The sequence below is a fragment of the Meles meles genome, chromosome 16, assembly GCF_922984935.1.
Source record: "Meles meles chromosome 16, mMelMel3.1 paternal haplotype, whole genome shotgun sequence".
Lineage (NCBI taxonomy): Eukaryota > Metazoa > Chordata > Mammalia > Carnivora > Mustelidae > Meles > Meles meles.
In genome coordinates this window covers 48,929,212-48,947,670 of record NC_060081.1, presented here as the reverse complement: position 1 = coordinate 48,947,670, position 18,459 = coordinate 48,929,212, and the positions used below count along the sequence as shown (strand labels likewise).

At 40.0% G+C, this 18,459-nt stretch overlaps 1 protein-coding gene across 3 annotated transcripts in view; it reads left to right on the top strand.

The window, feature by feature from the left end:
- The window catches only part of PLCB1 (phospholipase C beta 1), a 694,978-nt gene that overhangs the window by 494,806 nt on the left and 181,713 nt on the right, over window positions 1-18,459 (top strand). For all 3 annotated transcript variants that reach the window (XM_045980928.1, XM_045980930.1, XM_045980929.1), the window contains exon 10: window positions 18,064-18,210. In XM_045980928.1, coding sequence (XP_045836884.1) covers window positions 18,064-18,210 — 147 coding nt within the window. The remainder of the gene's footprint in view (window positions 1-18,063; window positions 18,211-18,459) is intronic.

Genomic DNA, 18,459 nt, shown 5'->3' with positions numbered 1-18,459 from the left:
ACCCTCTTTCCCTCAGCCAACTGTTTCTTCCCCAGCTGCTTTGCCATTTCATGTGAGAGCTGTTGGGACAAAGCAGATAATAGCTCCTTTCCTCCAGATGTAACCTCCTATTACAACATAGCACCACCAGTTGCTGACTATGACACCTTCCCTCTTCTCACCAGGGGACTATGGCTCAGTTAAAAGGAATAGCCTGGCCAGGTTACAGTGTTCTGGAGAAAGGCAACAATGTCACATACATTTGGCTCCTAACATCTGCCATACCCGTAGTCTATTACTGTTAATAGTTTATCTTGTACTAAGTCAGTGGGAGAGAAAAGACATCAAATGCAGAGTGAACCAACTCCAGGGAAAACAAAGTGTGTCTACAAGGAACCCAGAGGAGGTGAGATGTGGACCATTTACCCTCACACTTACCAGCTGAAATGAAATGAAAATGTACCACAGCAATGGGTGAAATAATGTCAGGAAGCTGAGAATGGCCAAAATTTTGTTAATTCATTATAGAGATTTTCTAGGAACTCTGTCTTACCTCTGAATCACCCTGGTCTCCAGGACTCCAGTGTGAAAGCAAAACAGAATAGAGAACATTATTTTAAGATGAAGCCTTAACTGAGGATGATGGACAAAATCAGCCTTCTCACCTAACACCTCTACCTGACATGTAGAAAATAAGCCAAAAATGCTTCTTACTAATGTCTCTAATTCGTCTTTTCTTGGGTTCTCCCAGGGGCCAACTCTGGGAGAATTCAGGTACAGAGAGTCTGAGAGATGATCCAGTAGAAAGGGAGAATAAGGGGCACCTGGGTGGTTCAGTAGGTTAAGCCTCTGCCTTCGGCTCCGGTCATGATCCCAGAGTCCTGGGATGGAGCCCCTCATCGGGCTCTCTGCTCAGCAGGGAGCCTGCTTCTCCCTCTCTCTTTGCCTGCCTCTCTGCCCACTTGTGATCTCTGTCAAATAAATAAATGAATAAAATCTTTTGAAAAAGAAAGAAAGAATAAGGAAGGGAAGGCAGCTAATAAGGTTGTAAAACAAATGAATTATCCATGTACATAATTGGCGTTTAGTCCGGGAGTGAATTCTAAAAGTTTCCCAAAGATAGTCACTGAGGATGCTTTTAGGAAACCTTGATCCTCAAACACTTCCAGCCCCTTCCACATCTCTAAGAACTTCTCCAAGGTACCTGATGCTCATTGAACTCTTTTCTTTATTCTAACACATACTCGACTTAATTACATGGACATTTTATTTTATTTTTTAAAGATTTTATGTATTATTTATTTGACAGAGATCACAAGTAGGCAGAGAGGCAGGCAGAGAGAGAGGAGGAAGCAGGCTGCCCGCTGAGCAGAGAGCCCGATGTGGGGCTCGATCCCAGGACCCTGGGATCATGACCTGAGCTGAAGACAGAGGCTTTAACCCACTGAGCCACCCAGGTGCCCCTACATGGACATTTTAATCTAGCAAACATATATTGCCCACATGACTTAAGAACTACAAGGAAGTGGAACGAAATCAAGATAAAGTCTCTCTTAAGGAGACTCTAACTTGGAGGGGAGATGACATTTACAAATAGCTGTAATACAAGATAGAATGTAATACATCTCCATTCATTTAGTCAGTGTCTGTTAAGTGTCCTTTGAGTGTGAAGGAAGCTTGGAGGGAAGGGGAAGTTTTATTTATTGAGGTTCTGGGAATTGCTTTAAGAAAGAAAGGTTTTCAAAGAGGAAAATGACATTCGAGCTGTATTTCAGGAGTGCTGAGACATTTAAAGCCCTAAGAGATAATATCCTATAAGGAGCTCATCCAGAAGCATAAGCGAGCACATGTTCTTGGCTGGCCTTTATGCTAAACAATGGAAGAGATACAAATGAAAGCAAGGTCTGGTCCTTGCCCTTAGAAAGCCAACGTTGAGGGGCGCCTGAGTGGCTCAGTGGGTTAAGCCTCTGCCTTTGGCTCAGGTCATGATCCCAGGGTCCTGGGATCGACCCCCATATTGGGCTCTCTTCTCAGCCTGCCTCCCCCCCCCCCCCCCCCCGCCTGCCTCTCTGACTACTTGTGATCTCTGTCTGTCAAATAAATAAATAAGATCTTTAAAAAAAAAAGAAAAAGAAAAGCAAACATTTAGCCTGACCATGGAACATAATATTCTGGTTCGGAATCTAGAACATTTTGCCTCCTTTGCTTTATGGTCAGGAACCATTGAAAAGGGTCTCCTCTGATAAAGCAATATGACACCACACTAATAAAATGTAACAAACTGTTCCCAGCCATCAGAGAACCTCTAACCCTTAACAATATATCAGGACTTACACAACTCCGGCATGAAGACTCCAAGCCTGTGTCTAAGAGCTCAAGTTTCTAGGGTAAAAATGTGTACAGTTGACCCTTGAACGGCATGAGTTTGAACAGTGTGGGTCCACTTGTTCATGGATTTTTTTCAATAAATACAGTGCAGTTCTGTAAAACAAATATACAAAAACAAACGAAGAGATTAAGATTCTAATATGGATTCTGTCCTTACCTAACCACATCCATTTAAAAGGACCGTTTAATCTCACTGGGGCAGAGCTTGTTTATCTGTTATGTTAAATACTAAAACTCTCTCTTGCCTCCCAAACAGAACAATGAGGAGTAAATAAACTTGCAGATGTGAGAACATTTTGATAAACGGAAAGTGTTAACTCGAATTTAGGTGTTACCATTAAGAACTTTCACGCAAACCACATCAACAAGTTCAACTGAGTGCAAGGGAAACTTTGGGGACTCAGAAAGCCAGGACAGCTGGGTGAGAGGTTCATCCATAAAGGATTTTGAGAAGAGCATGTAGTCATTTCGTGGACATTGTCACACAGTATTGTGGACTTGTATTTGTACAAACTTATGGCAATTGAACAGATTTTCAGTGGAGATGGAATGAGAGTCTGTAACATGGACTCCAGGGTTGGATAACAAACAGATAAAGAAACCAGCCAAGTACACATCCTCTACAAAAGCACAGTTAGTTGGTAAGTGTCATAGGAAAGTTTGTGCCTAAGCAAATGTTCTTGAAAAGGGGTCATTTAATAGATGATTTCTGAAAGCAGACAAACAGACTTTGGTGAGCCATGGCATAGCAAAGCCATCTGCACTTCCTTTCTCTGAGCTGGTCTGGCAGAACTCGCACAAAGGTTACAGCAACATGAGCCAAAGGAATAGCTTTTCTGTGCTGTGCTTGGAAGTGACATGGGAGGTGTTAAGCCATTGGACCAGTAGCGTTCCAACATGCTCTGGTATCATGACATTAAGAGTGGGGATTGAATAATGCTGAATGGCTTCTCAGCCACCTAATCCCAGTGACATCCGAGCATTTGAGTGCCAGATCCTGTCTAATTGGCATTTGGCTCCGCAGAATGAGGCTGGTGGCCATGCTAGGTGGCAGACACCTTGTCCAGTTTGCCCATCTCAACTGTGTGATGACTTTGTGTGGATTTATAGGCCATCTGTCTTCCAAGACTGAATTTGTAGAAATTTCTCTGTGCCTGTAGGCTTTGGAAGATGTTATTTGCATGTGTTTGGCAATTTTTATTTTTTTTTAAGCTAACCTGTTTTTTTGTTTGTTTGTTTTTTCCCTAACCCACAGAATAATGCCACATCTTCTGTTGAGCATTTCTCTGGTCTTCACATTGGCATAACACGTTTCCTGTTGTATTTTATTTTTCTTCCTTAAAGTCAGACTTATGAGTTATAAAAATGCTAGAGGAAGCCTTTAAATCACTTGCAGAGATTAGAATGTAAATGAAGTCTGAAAAAGAATTTTAGACTTTGACAGACAAATCCGAATCAAAGAGCTAATCCTCACGTCTCTGCCAGATGGGTCACTTGTCCTGCCTGAGCCCAGCTTCTTTTAACAGATTAAAGTCACACGTTTTAGAGAGATAAGTAAATCATGGGGGGGGGGGGGGACTCGTCCTTGGTCACATTCAGAACTATTTTTAGGACTAATCCAGGAGTGTCCAGATAAAGCTAACTGCCATGGAGGAAAGACCCTCTCCTTTTCATCATCTGTGTCCCTCCTCCAGGCCAGTGCTGGGAAAGTTAGGGGGATAGACAGCTTCAGTCTTACCCCCCACCATCTGTCTCTCTTCATTCCCCGCCATGGGCCCGGATCTAGCACTCACACTGTGTACCCCTGTGACCTCAAACAAGCGACTTACCTCTCTAAGCTTCAGTTTGTTCAACTGAAAATAGGACGGGATTTTTCTCGTAGGATATCTGTGCCTAGCAGGTGGTCGGTGCTCAAGTAAGGGTAGCTCCTTCTCCAGTGATGATGATGGCAATGGTGATATTTTTGTCATTATTTACCTTCTCCCAGATTATGTATGGTGTCTTCTACAGCAGGATAACATAGTAGTTAACAGCACAGAACACAAAGCCTGACTACCTGGGTTCCAATCCCATTTTATCCCCTTGTAAGCAGTGTAACATTAGGCAAACTACGTGCCTCAGACTTCTCATCAATAAATTGGACATAAAAGTATTACCCACTTCACAGAGTTATCATGAGGATGAAATGAGTGAATATTTACATATACTAAACAGTTTAGAAAGGTTTGTGAAATAATATGCTGGAAATAGATTCAATTCAAGAAGCTCTTCAAAGGCTGGTTCTCTCTACCTTCCATATCCTGCTTGCACTTATATAAAATAATTCCTTTCAAGTCAGAATCCATTAATAAAAAAAAATACTGTGTTTGTAAATACACCATTATATTTTCTTTCCTTGAAGCTCCATGGCATAATTTTTTTCTTGAGCCTTTTCCTTCTGCCACCTTCCATCTACCTTTAAGTCTAGCTCAAAAAAAGGTCCATGGTAGTGCTTTGATGCCATGATGGGGTCATTACCAAGGTAACCAACCTGACAAAAAACACAAACTCAACAGAAAAGAGTCTGACGGTGGGACTTTCATGGCACCTTAGTAATGTGCCATGAATTCTATTTAAGGATCAGCTTTTAAGCATACCGTGCTATACTCTTTTCTTCCCCTGGTCATGTAGCTCCTAAAAAGTATCTTGAGAAAGTATGGGGCTGAGGACTCACCCCCAGGCCCAGAAGTCTCAGTGCACAGAAGAACATTAGCTTGTGTTACCAGACCTTATCAAAAGTCATCTTCATAAGCTTATAAGTAGAAGATGAGGACCTACGGATTTATTTCAGATATACTTCTTACTTGGGAATTTAAAAAGAAATTCTACTAGGCCTGAACAAAGAAGCTAAGAGAGGGTGTTGACACAGTGGGTAACTTGTCATTGCAGTGCAATGAAGTACAATCAACTCTTCTATTGTTTAAGAATTGATTTGCCCTATTCTGAATTATCCTAGCTCCCTCTTTCTGGTCTCTTTTGATGGCTTTAGACATTTAATGCTTCCTGATTAGTGCATCTGCCAGGGGCTAAGCAGAGGGAGGAAATAAAAATCATTCTGCCTGTTTCTGGTCACCGGGGAACACCAGAGCTTGGAACGTTCTGGAGCATCTCCAGGAAGAGTCATAGCCTTCTCTCTTCAGGACATCATACTTATCTGGAACTTCCCCAATACTTAGGGCAAGGAAGTCTTAGTTGAAGAGTGCCCTCAAACCAGGAAGAAAAGATGTCCTTTAGCTCTCCCTTCTCTGCCAAATCTCTCTTCCCTGGGGCAAAGTTAGAATATTTTGTTGCTATGTGTACTGGAGAAGGGTGAGAGGACTTGGAAAGGAAGAGAGGAAATCTCTCATCTGTTAAATACTCCCAACTACCCCAGAATTGAATATGCAATTTATTTCAGCTGCCTTAGAATTTAGTTCCAGAAGTCTCCTTAAATAGTTTTTTTAAGATTTAATCAGATAATTTCTCAGGCAGTGCTTTGAAGTCAAATTGTAATTTTACATGAGAGACTTGGGAAATAGAATTACATTAAATCAAATTAAATCTGGATGGTATTTTCTTCTGCTTGAATGAAATCATGAGGGACACATCCCATGACCACCGGAAGGGGAGCTGGAAAATCCACTGACATTCATAAAATCAAAGGCCAGCTTGTCTCTGTCATGACTGCCTTAAGAAACTTGTGGACATTGACCTGTCCTTACACATACTCCCATACCTGTTCCACACCAGCAGCCTTATGAGGTTGGTATGAGAAACCAAGGGGACCAACCATATTTCTAGCTGATAAGTACCTGAGAGCTCAGACTGCTTCTGTGACTCTGACTACTCTCTACCTGGGAAAAACCTGACTGACAAATGACCCATCTAATGCCTTCTGTGATGAAATATTAGTCACTGCTTACTCTTCACTAGAAAGATGTAAATTAAAGAAAACTAGGGAGACCTGTGAAAAGTCTCTGACCAGGCAAAGTAGGTCTATAACAGAAGACCTTCAGTTCCTCCCACCTGATTCAGTTTTACCTAAAAGTAGTAGGATAAAGTGATAAAGCATGTGAAATCTGACTTTTTAAACTTAAAAATTCTGTAGTCTGGTGTAGTAGAAAAATCGTGGAATATCAGGAGAAATGTGATGGTCTGAATATATTCATCTAAATTAAATTCTCTTTAAACCAACTAAAATTGCATCAAAGGAAATATTTTTTAAAGGCATAACCTGGGAAGGGTGGAGACAGTGGGTTAAGAGATAATAATTACATAATGTTGGCAGCTAGCTATGTACTTACAGCTATAACAGTTCTAAGAAAACTGATCATGATCTGACACATGAAAAGCTGGGGACCAATCTGTGTTATTCCATGAACACTTAAAAGTCTTCAAAACTGATGATCATAGGTTCATCTGAACATGGGTTTAGCCTAAAATAAGGAAGACTAGTTAACTATTGTTTAAGGAATAGTCAGAACTCCCACCTGGATAAAGACTGAAGGTTTACTCTCTGGAGACAAGAAAACAGAAGGTCTGCAGGTGGCACAGTACCAGAGGAAGGAAGAGCTACCACACTGAAAACAAGGAGATAAAGTTACTTATTTTGTGTATACATAAACTTACTGAGTGCTGAGTCCTCCCTTCTTCTTTCCCCATGTGCTCTGGAGTGCTGACGTGCAGGTCTGCACTCTCTTGGCAAGTGATTAGATAGATCTTCTCTCAGGACTCTGATCAGCCCAAGATGAAAGACCTAACTGTACTGACATTAGGGGTTGCTCCAAAGACACAAAGAATGACCCCTCTGTAATGAAAATTTATTTTTAATTTATAGTCAGTTATCCAGATGCATTCAAAAATCCAATCAAACTTTTTAGTTTACCAATTTGAAATATAAACAGAAAACTAAAAATTACTGAACATAAGAAGAAACTTTTCTCTTTTTTTTTAAAGTAGAAATAAGGAAGGGCACCTGGGTGGCTCAGTCGATTAAGGCTCTGCCTTTAGCTCAGGTCATGATCCTGGAGTCCTAGGATTGAGCCCCATGTCCAGCTCCCTGCTCAGTGGGGAGTTTGCTTCTCCCTCTCCTTCTGCCCCTCCTCCTGCTCCTTCTCTCTCTCTCTCGTGCTCACTCTCTCTCAAATAAATAAATAAGATCTTTAAAAAAAAAAAAAAAAGTAGAGGGGCGCCTGGGTGGCTCAGTGGGTTAAGGCCTCTGCCTTCGGCTCAGGTCGTGATCTCAGGGTCCTGGGATCGAGTCCCGCATCAAGCTCTCTGCTCAGCCGGGAGCCTGCTTCCCTCTCTCTCTGCCTGCCTCTCTGCCTACTTGTGATCTCTCTCTGTCAAATAAATAAAATCGTTAAAAAAAAAAAAGTAGAAATAAGGAAAATATGTAACTTTGGACAAAATAATGGTTATGTAGTGAGAAGAAAAACTTTAATTATACATATATTATTTGTATCCTTAGAAAGATAACAACATATTGCACTATTGAAAAAGAACACAATGCTGTTTTTTAAAGAAATGTCAGAGAACACAAACTGGCTCTTAGACATTGAAAAAAAGACAGGAGAAACAAAACACTAAAAGAAGTGTTGGGAAAAAAGTTGAGGAAATATCCCAGAAAGTAGAAAAATAAATAAAATTAAGAATAGAAGAAAGGATGTATTAAAATGCAAAATTTGCCCAAATAATGTTCCAGAAAGAAAGAACAGAGGAAATTATCATAAAGATTATTCATGAAATGTTCAAATAAAAGGATAATAGCTTTCATACTAAAAGGGGTCAAAGAGTGCCCAGCACAGAAGATAAAGATAAGCCTATACCAAAGCACAGTGTTGCAAAATTTCAGGAAACTGGGACTGAATAAGATGCTAAAAATTTCCAGGAAGAGAAAATAAACAATTTTTTAAGTAGGCCACATAACTGTTTTAAAGATGGTGAATCATTAAGTCTTCAGATCTCTTAATAGCTACACTAGAAGCTAAAAGACAATGAAGCAAAATTTCCCACAAAAATTTAAAAGAAATTTTTTTCCAACCTAGACTACGATACCCAGCTAAACTAGTAATTAAGTCTGTGAGTGTCACGAAGCCATTTTAGACATACAAGGCTCGAAAATTTTCACACTCATGAACATTTTCTCAGGAATCTACTGACAAATGTGCTACCACTAAAATGAAAAGGCTAACTATGAAAGAGGAAGACATGGTATACAAAAAAATGAAAGAACTTCAACAAAGAATAGAGGTGAAAGAAATGGAAGTTAATCATTCTAGATTGGAGTAGGTCATAAGACTCCAAAAAGACTTCTTCAAGAAAGTGAAACTGGGAGGATATGTGTTATATTTGAACATATTGCAGAGAGGTTTAGATAACTGATGGGGCATTTGAGTTGGATTCAAGATACATGCAAAGAAATTAAGCAAATGACAAAACAAGACAATTATTAACTACAGGGAAAATTTTAAATTGTGCGTGGAAAGAAAAATAATTATTGGTTTACTACATGATTCAACCCTGAATAGAATACATAGTCATGATAATATAAGCACTGAATACTGATCTAACTAAACTACAATGTAACTATCTCAGAAGGATGAGAAGAATGTGTACATGTGCTGTGGGGTAGAGAAAAGAAAGAGTAGTATCCTCATCTCTCATGGTGGGAAGTCAAAAAATAGTACTACAAACATTATTTTGAGACATAGGGGTAAATACCAAAAGTATCAACAAAAGATTTGGAACCATTTGCTTCTAACAAGGGAAAAAGAGGGAGCTTATTTCTACTCTCCATCAGGGTAGAAGTGGTTCTGGACAGCAACTATGAAAGAGATCTAAATTTAGAAAACAACCCTTGACTATCACTTGTGGACCATACTGTTTTCCCCTAGACATCTCTTGCATTAGTGTCTGTACATCAGAAGCAAAATAGTGGGGTGGCTTTTTTTTTTTTTTTTAGACTTTATTTATTTATTTGACAGATAGAGATCATGAGTAGGCAGAGAGAGAGAGAGGAGGAAGCAGGCTCTCTGCTGAGCAGAGAGCCCGATATGGGGCTCGATCCCAGGACCCTGAGATCATGACCTGAGCTGAAGGCAGAGGCTTTAACCCACTGAGCTACCCAGGTGCCCCAGTGGGGAGGCTTCTTAACTGTACCTTTGCCACTTCACCAACTGGCCGCACTCAGCCAATTCTCCTCTATCTTCTGCCAGACCTGGGCAGCGGAATGGTAAAAGAGTAAATGGAGCAGAACTGGACCACAATGAATTGGACCAGAAGGTTCCTATGTAGCCACCATGAAATTATGAGTTTGCTAAATGGGACTCCAAACTCTTTAGCTACGTGTACAGTAGGATATTACCCCAAATGAAAGTAACCTGAACTGCACATCAAAGGGCATCAAAAAAGAATTCTACACGCTATGTTTTTTTAAGTCTTGAAGGTCAGGATGCTGATGTACACATCCTCATTATTCTCAACTTTTGACACACAGAGTTAGGCTATCACTACAAATGTGCTCATTAATAACCACCACCAAGGGGTGCCCCAACTTCAGGGTAAGGTCAAGATTTTTGTTCTTCCTGGAGAGACTCGATCTGAAACATCTTTTCTTAGATGCCTGGAACAGGTATTCAAGGGAGAAAGTTCTGTTGATCTAGCTTTCTAGAAGCCGGTAGACAAAGTGGTCAGGACTTGAGAAGGTGAAAGAACCAGTCAACTAAGCTCTTGATAGACCTTTCTGTTGTAGTCTCCAGAGCTCCCTTTTGTGGACACAGATCCTCCTTACTCTTAATTGTTCCCAAAAGCCATTGGATGTCCCCAGGTTTAGAGAAGGCATCAGAATAGCTTGTACCTCATAAATACACAAGAGCATTTGCATGTGCACTTGTAAGCATGAGAAAAATTCAGCTGAGGGTCACTGGACACACCAATGGTTTTAAAGCATCCCTGGAAGATCTCATCTTGTCACAGCAGAGTTTCAAATTTCTGTCTTCCTGAAATGTTCAGGAGGACACCAGAGGAGCCTCAGTCATTATCTGCCCCATGGGAGGGAGGGAAGCAGAAGGAGGCAGAGGTATTGTTGCTGGCCATGACATTCGTGCAACAATGCATGACAGTTTCTTTGCAGCAAAGATATCACTGAAGAATTATGAGACATATGAATGGCCCCTTAGGGAACATCGTTTTGTCATGCCACTTGCCTCTTTTTCTCTTTCAAGATTGTTTCTCCCCACTGAAGTCAGATCTTTCTACTCATGCCTCACCAGTTTCCTTTTTCATTGGACACCAGAGCTTCTGAAAGAAAAGTTTCACAGAGCAGTGTTTTCCTATTCCTTAAGGGCATTCTATTTTTCCTACTTTGGTAGGTGTCATGATATGAGTGACATGTCCAATTGGAAGTGTACCAATCTTTTATTAATAAAATAAGTAAGGGGCTTTATTTGTAACCTTTGCAAGCTGGCCTTATCCTTCTGGACTTCTCATCTTGGTTTTATTCCAGAAAATTGTAGCATTGCTTTTAGTTGTGATTTGATGTTTTCTAATGTCATCCTATTATGGGACAGTTTGTTTTAATTTAGCTAGTAATCATCCCTAACATATTAAACTACTTGAGCTCACTGAGGTTTAGAGGGAGAAGAGACTTAATAGCCCATATAGTTTACCCAGCTTGTGATTGAGGAATTTGTCCCCGATCAGTTACTGCTGACAGAAATGGAAGCTAGATTTCTTGTTCTGTTACTAATATTTTTAAGAAAAACAATGTTTCCTATCCTAACTCTCAAGGTTTTTCATTTTTCTATGCTCCTCAGTGGGCCAGGAAAAAAAAATTTTAAGCACTGCAAAAACAGTGCAAGGTTGATGGAGAAAGAAGGATTGATACATATAAGTCAACAGCAATAATCCAGCCGTAGATCATACGCAACGAAGGAAAATCCTCTAAAAGTGTGCTTTCTGTCCCAGAGCCAGTCAGAACTATTTTTAAAGCTAACTTATTACACCAAAAAAATCTGCATTTTTGCAAATGTACTCCTGACCCTCACGACTTATAAGTCTACTACGCCTTACTGTTTCATTGACTTTTCTTGACTTTGACATATCTCTGCCTAGTCATTTGATGCATCAAAAGCCTTGCATATTGGTTCTTTACTAGCAAAGCCAAGCTTTGGAGTTGAAAAATTGCTCCCAGGTGTCTGCTCACCTGCAGTCTGCAATCATATTCTGAGCGGTCCTCCAAACTGTTGCATTGTTCTTATTCAAAGTTAAGTAAATTCCTTCACTGGGGATTTTTTAAATTATTTGATCAAATTAATTGTAAATAGTCCTCACGAGTACTGACTCACTCAACTCTTATTTTTTTTTTACTGATTTTAATCTAAACTAAAACATTATGTTAAAATCAACTCCTATGAAATAATAAAGATAGAGAAGATAACCAAAGTTTATGTTTAATTGACCTACAGAACATTAATCAACGTTATATTCAATTTAGTAATATTTTTATAGGTTTGAGGGGTTTTCGTTTGGGTAATGTGCTGACACACACATATGTATGCCTTAGTGTTTTGTAGCCCTCTTTGGCTTTGTCATTTTCGTAGTTTTCTCAGTAATGAATTCAATAAAAGTTTGACACATGTTCTTTGGTATATTGTAAAGTATAACTTGATCTTAATTACAATATCCTCACTTGAGAATAACTAATATATAGCTTTTGTACCCCCCACTTCTCTGTCCTGCACCCATAAAACATACCAAAATTAGTCATAAGTGACTCAGAATTTTTCTCAACGTAAGCCTCCAGAAAGCACTAGACACAATACATGGGCATCAATGTTCAGGTTAAAATTAGTCACCCTCACCATATTGGCATGTTTTGTTTGAAATGCTCTCTAGAGTCGCTGGTCAGACCAAAAGATATTTATTCCTGCAAGATTTCAGACATGACAGCCTGAGAGTCACCACACCGTAAAAACAGTTGGTTTAGTCCCACAGTATTTTATTGCTGTCATTTCGATGCCTTCAGAAGGAGCATTACACTTGTGAGCTTTCCACACCCCACAGCTCCCTGGTGTGCACAATATTCCATCAGTCACAGTACTTTTTCCTTGCTGGCCCCTAACTTGCCTTGACTCGCTGTCCTCTGAGAAATAACTGGAGTTAGGACTGAGCTGGATGAAATTGTCATTGGCATAGGTTAAAAAATGCCAACATTAGCAATTTCATATGATTTGACCTGATCAGACCAAAGAATCAAAATGATGCTCTCCTTGGTGATCTTCCAGTTTGAAATGAACTTATTTCCTATTTTGAATCACTAATCAGCCCCCCGCAAAAGGACTGATTGAACACCTACGGTGCACAAAGCACTGTGGTAGATTCCAGGACTCCAAGGATACAAACGCGCACCCTGCTTTGGGGGAGCTCACGCCTGGTTTGCAAGGCATGAATGATCTTACTTTTAAGAGACTGTGAGTTCTGTGAAGGCAGAACAGAGGCTGTGCTTCACGGTGCTTTATTTTTCTGTGGACCCATCGCATGACAGATGTTCGATGACTGTTAAAAAAGATGGTAGAGAAGTGGAAGGTAATGAGAGAAGCAAGAAGGAAAGGAAAGAAGGAGGGGAGAAGCTGCCAAGATGCACGTGTCACAGAAAGAAAGGAGGACAATGGCGAAATTGGTTTTTTTAAAAAAATGTATTTCTAATGAGTTTTATACTCCAGAATAGTTTTTTTATTTATTTTTAAAGATTTTATTTATTTATTTGAGAGAGAGAGAGAATGAGAGAGAGATAGAGAGAGCATGAGAAGTGGGAGGGTCAGAGGTAGAAGCAGACTCCCTGCCGAGCAGGAAGCCAGATGTGGGACCGGATCCCAGGACTCCAGGATCATGACAAGAGCCGAAGGCAGTCGCTTAACCAACTGAGCCACCCAGGCGTCCCCAGAACAGGTTTTTTTGTTGTTGTTTTTTGTTTTTTGTTTTTTTAAGATTTTATTTATTTATTTGACAGAGAGAGCAATCACAAGTAGGCAGAGAGGCAGACAGAGAGAGAGGAGGAAGCAGGCTCCCCGCCAAGCAGAGAGTCCGACACGGGACTCGATCCCAGGACCTTGAAATCATGACCCGAGCCAAAGGCAGAGGCTTTAACCCACTGAGCCACCCAGGCGCCCCCCCAGAATAGTTTTTAAAGCCATCTATTGAAAGAGCTTTGACTCTACATGCATTGATTTTAGTTTGTTTCCAAAATGAAGCCAGTCTGAAAGGATATACGCATAGAACTACCCTATGACCCAGCAATTGCACTACTGGGTATTTACCCTAAAGATATAAACATAGTGATCCGAAGGGGCACGTGTACCCGAATGTTTATAGCAGCAATGTCTACAATAGCCAGACTATGGAAAGAACCTAGATGTCCATCAACGGATGAATGGATAAAGAAGATGTGGTATATATACACAATGGAATACTATGCAGCCATCAAAAGAAATGAAATTATGCCATTTGCGACGACGTGGATGGAACTAGAGCGTATCATGCTTAGTGAAATAAGTCAATCGGAGAAAGACAACTATCATATGATCTCCCTGATATGAGGACATGGAGAAGCAACATGGGGGGTTAGGGGGATAGGAGAAGAGTAAATGAATCACCACAAATGAATTTTAAAACCAAGGCTTCAGGCACAGTACCCAAAGCATTCTCATCATCAGTAGCATGTTTGGAACAATTGCTTTGTTAGGTGATGGTGATTTGGAGGTACAAACTATGGCATCTATTAAAAATGTGCATAAATTGGGGCGCCTGGGTGGCTCAGTGGTTTAAGCCGCTGTCTTCAGCTCAGATCATGATCTCAGGGTCCTGGGATCGAGTCCCACGTCCGGCTCTCTGCTCTGAAGGGAGCCTGCTTCCCTCTCACTCTCTTTGCCTGCCTCTCTGCCTACTTGTGATCTCTCTCTGTCAAATAAATAAACAAAATCTTTAAAAAAATAAAAATAAAAAAAATTAAAATGTGCACAAACAGGAGAGTGTGGTGGGCTCGGTCATGGGAGCATGAGTCTCTAGATCTCGGGGTTATGAGTTTGAGCCCCACATTGGGTAGAGAGATTACTTAAAAATAAACTCTTTTTTTAAAAAAAGATTTTATTTATTTGAGGGAGAGAGAGAATGAGAGCAAGCATAAGAGTGGGAAGGTCAGAGGGAGAACCAGACCCCCTGCTGAGCAGGAAGCCTGATCCTGGGACTCTATCCCAGGACCCCAGGATCATGACCTGAGCTGAAGGCAGTTCCTCAGCCAACTGAGCCACCCAGGCATCCTACTTAAAAATAAACTCTTGAAAAAAAAAAATTCACACAAACATAGCAGGATGAGGACCTTCATGTCCTGTTTCTTATTTCTAATGCAAGAGAACTTCTTAACACTTTTTCCCTTTGTCATTACTGAAATTATTGAGGTATACGTTAGTGCTGACTTTTAAGAAGTTCACAGTCAGATTATTATTCCTATTTCAGTTTGATTAGGAAGATTTCTTTTTTTATAAAACCCAGCTCCACTGATCAAGACCCAATGACCAAATTTATTTTCTTAGTTTATTTATTCCTGGAAAATAGTAAAGGCAATTTAGCTATGTTTCCCCAGAACTAGGAAAAATATTCATCAATTATTTTGAGACATTTATTAGATGTGAAAAGATTAACAGTGGCTCCTGGGTGGCTCAGTCAGTTAAGTGTCTGACTCTTGATTTTGGATCAGGTTGCAATCTTGGGGTCCCAGGGTCTAATGCCACATCATGTTCTGTGCTCAGGGAGGCATCTGTCTCTCCCCTTTTCCCTCTTGCTCTGCCCCTCCTCTCACATACTCTCTTTATCTGTCAAATAAGTACATAAACAAGAGATTCAGACTATGGTAAATAGTTAATACTAGCTTTGCCACTTGTAGATGACATACCTCTTATCATTCGAGAGTAGTGTTCAATAAAAATAGAATTATTATGTATCATGTTTTACCTACAAGGTTAGAGTGGGGGTGAAGAGAAGGAAAAAAACACTGAGGAAAGAGTAACTTGTTAGAACTTTAACAGAAAGCAAATTGGTTATGTATACTAAAAGCTTAAAAATGTGCATTGTCTTTAACCCCCTGTTCTATTCCTGGGAATTCATCTTAAGGACATAATTAAGGATTTGAACAAAGAGTTAGCCATCAGCGTATTCAGTACAATGTCACTTACATTAGTGAAAAATTAGAAACAACTTTAATGTCCAATGATAAGGGAATATTATTTAGTCATGCTATGGCTACATGTTTATACATATAAAATACAAATAGTATAGATTACATGACAATTTTTATCATATATTGTTCCCCTAATACAAAGGTTATTAATCCAATTAAGTTTAATCTAATAAAATTAATGAATTATTATACCTTCATAAAGAAATTACACACACACACACACACACACACACACATCCTTTTTTTTTTTTTCCCTGGAAGCATATACACCAAGATCTTAATAGCACCTAGGTCTGAAGAAAGAGTTACGAATGTTTAGAAAAGTTTTAATTTTCCTTTCAGTTCATCTCAGTGCATAATTTTTTTTTTTTCAGTGAACGTGCAACACTATTATGTTAACATAAAACTGTTTCGACAAGAAGAAAGAAATGCTACCCTCCAATGTTTACAAGCAATGTCTCCACTGCTCTTAAATGTGCTGGGGTTTTTGAGGCTCTGATTGTTAAGGTTGAAAAAACAAACTCGTGGTCATGGATCAAAAGAGTGAGGATGGCCTTACTGGGCATTCCATAAAGATTACTGCAATAGGGGCGCCTGGGTGGCTCAGTGGGTTAAGCCTCTGCCTTCGGCTCAGGTCATGATCTCAGGGTCCTGGGATCAAGCCCCGCATCGGGCTCTCTGCTCAGCAGGGAACCTGCTTCCCCCTCTCTCTCTGCCTGCCTCTCTGCCTACTTGTGATCTCTGTCTCTCTCTGTCAAATAAATAAAATCTTTTTAAAAAAAAGATTACTGCAATAAAGATAAAGGATTATCTCAATACTTAGCATTAGTCACTTCAGAGAGGTTACAACAAAAGCAAAAATTCTAAAGAGGATCCAAGTAAACTGAAGTGTGCGTCATGGCTCTTCCATTTGAAGTAAAGTCATTCTACACAAGAAATTTTTTTTTTTTTTTTTAAGATTTTATTTATTTTTTTTTCCCTTTTTATTTATTTATTTTTTTTTCAGCGTAACAGTATTCATTCTTTTTGCACAACACCCAGTGCTCCATGCAAAACGTGCCCTCCCCATCACCCACCACCTGTTCCCCCAACCTCCCACCCCTGACCCTTCAAAACCCTCAGGTTGTTTTTCAGAGTCCATAGTCTCTTATGGTTCGCCTCCCCTCCCCAATGTCCATAGCCCGCACCCCCTCTCCCAATCCCACCTCCCCCCAGCAACCCCCAGTTTGTTTTGTGAGATTAAGAGTCATTTATGGTTTGTCTCCCTCCCAATCCCATCTTGTTTCATTTATTCTTCTCCTATCCCCCTACCCCCCCCATGTTGCTTCTCCATGTCCTCATATCAGGGAGATCATATGATAGTTGTCTTTCTCCGATTGACTTATTTCACTAAGCATGATACGCTCTAGTTCCATCCACGTCGTCGCAAATGGCAAGATTTCATTTCTTTTGATGGCTGCATAGTATTCCATTGTGTATATATACCACATCTTCTTGATCCATTCATCTGTTGATGGACATCTAGGTTCTTTCCATAGTCTGGCTATTGTAGACATTGCTGCTATAAACATTCGGGTACACGTGCCCCTTCGGATCACTATGTTTGTATCTTTAGGGTAAATACCCAGTAGTGCAATTGCTGGGTCATAGGGTAGTTCTATTTTCAACATTTTGAGGAACCTCCATGCTGTTTTCCAGAGTGGTTGCACCAGCTTGCATTCCCACCAACAGTGGAGGAGGGTTCCCCTTTCTCCACATCCTCTCCAGCATCTGTCATTTCCTGACTTGTTAATTTTAGCCATTCTGACTGGTGTGAGGTGATATCTCATTGTGGTTTTGATTTGTATTTCCCTGATGCCGAGTGACGTCTACACAAGAAATTTAAAGGCCTCTTTGTTTCTGAGCATTCGATTTTTTATTCCTAGGACAGACTCATTTGTAATCATCTACAGTTTCTGTTTCAGAGAAAAGATCATTAATTGAAAATACTTCTGCTTTATTTTAAATAATAAAACCACTCATGAATAACTTTTTCGATTATAAAAGTAACATATATACAATAACAGAAAATTTGGAAATTCACTCCTAATTGTATTACCCAGAGATAAGTGCTACTAACATTATGATGTCCATCCATAAAGTTGATAACCATTTTAATTTAAAAACAAGAGATTGGTGTTTAGGTATTTAAAACCTCTGAAAGTCAGGGAGGTTCATGCAAGTACATTTTTCTCCATTCTCTGTGACATTGGTAGATAATTGTTGTGGAATAATGTAATCCTCAACTCCTGTTATCCATGTTAAAATGCAATTGTGGCTATTGTCTTCTACCTTGGATGTACCAGAGTTTTCTGGAAAAAGAAAAAAAATGTTGAAGCAACATGATACCAGCACTCCATAGAAAGGACACATTCACATTCTTCTTAACTCTTTATTTCCTCCAGGACAGATATCAGTGGATGGCTTTATGCGCTATCTGAGTGGAGAAGAAAATGGAGTCGTTTCACCTGAGAAACTGGATTTGAATGAAGATATGTCTCAGCCCCTCTCTCACTATTTCATCAATTCCTCACACAATACCTACCTCACAGGTACGAATTCATAGTTCTCTGACAGTGACTTTAGCCTGTCTCCCCAAATTTCGCCAACGCCTACTTCCGTTGTTCAGAAGGGAAGGCGTGTATTCTTTCATTTCCTGTAAAACACCTCTGAGAACTGAGCTATGGGAGCAGAGTTTCTGCCTGTAAGATGCCATATCACTTCTTTACAACATATCTCTTCCCCAGTTTTTAAGTCTTCTAAAATATATCAAATCTGGTATCTTTGGGCCAATGGAATTT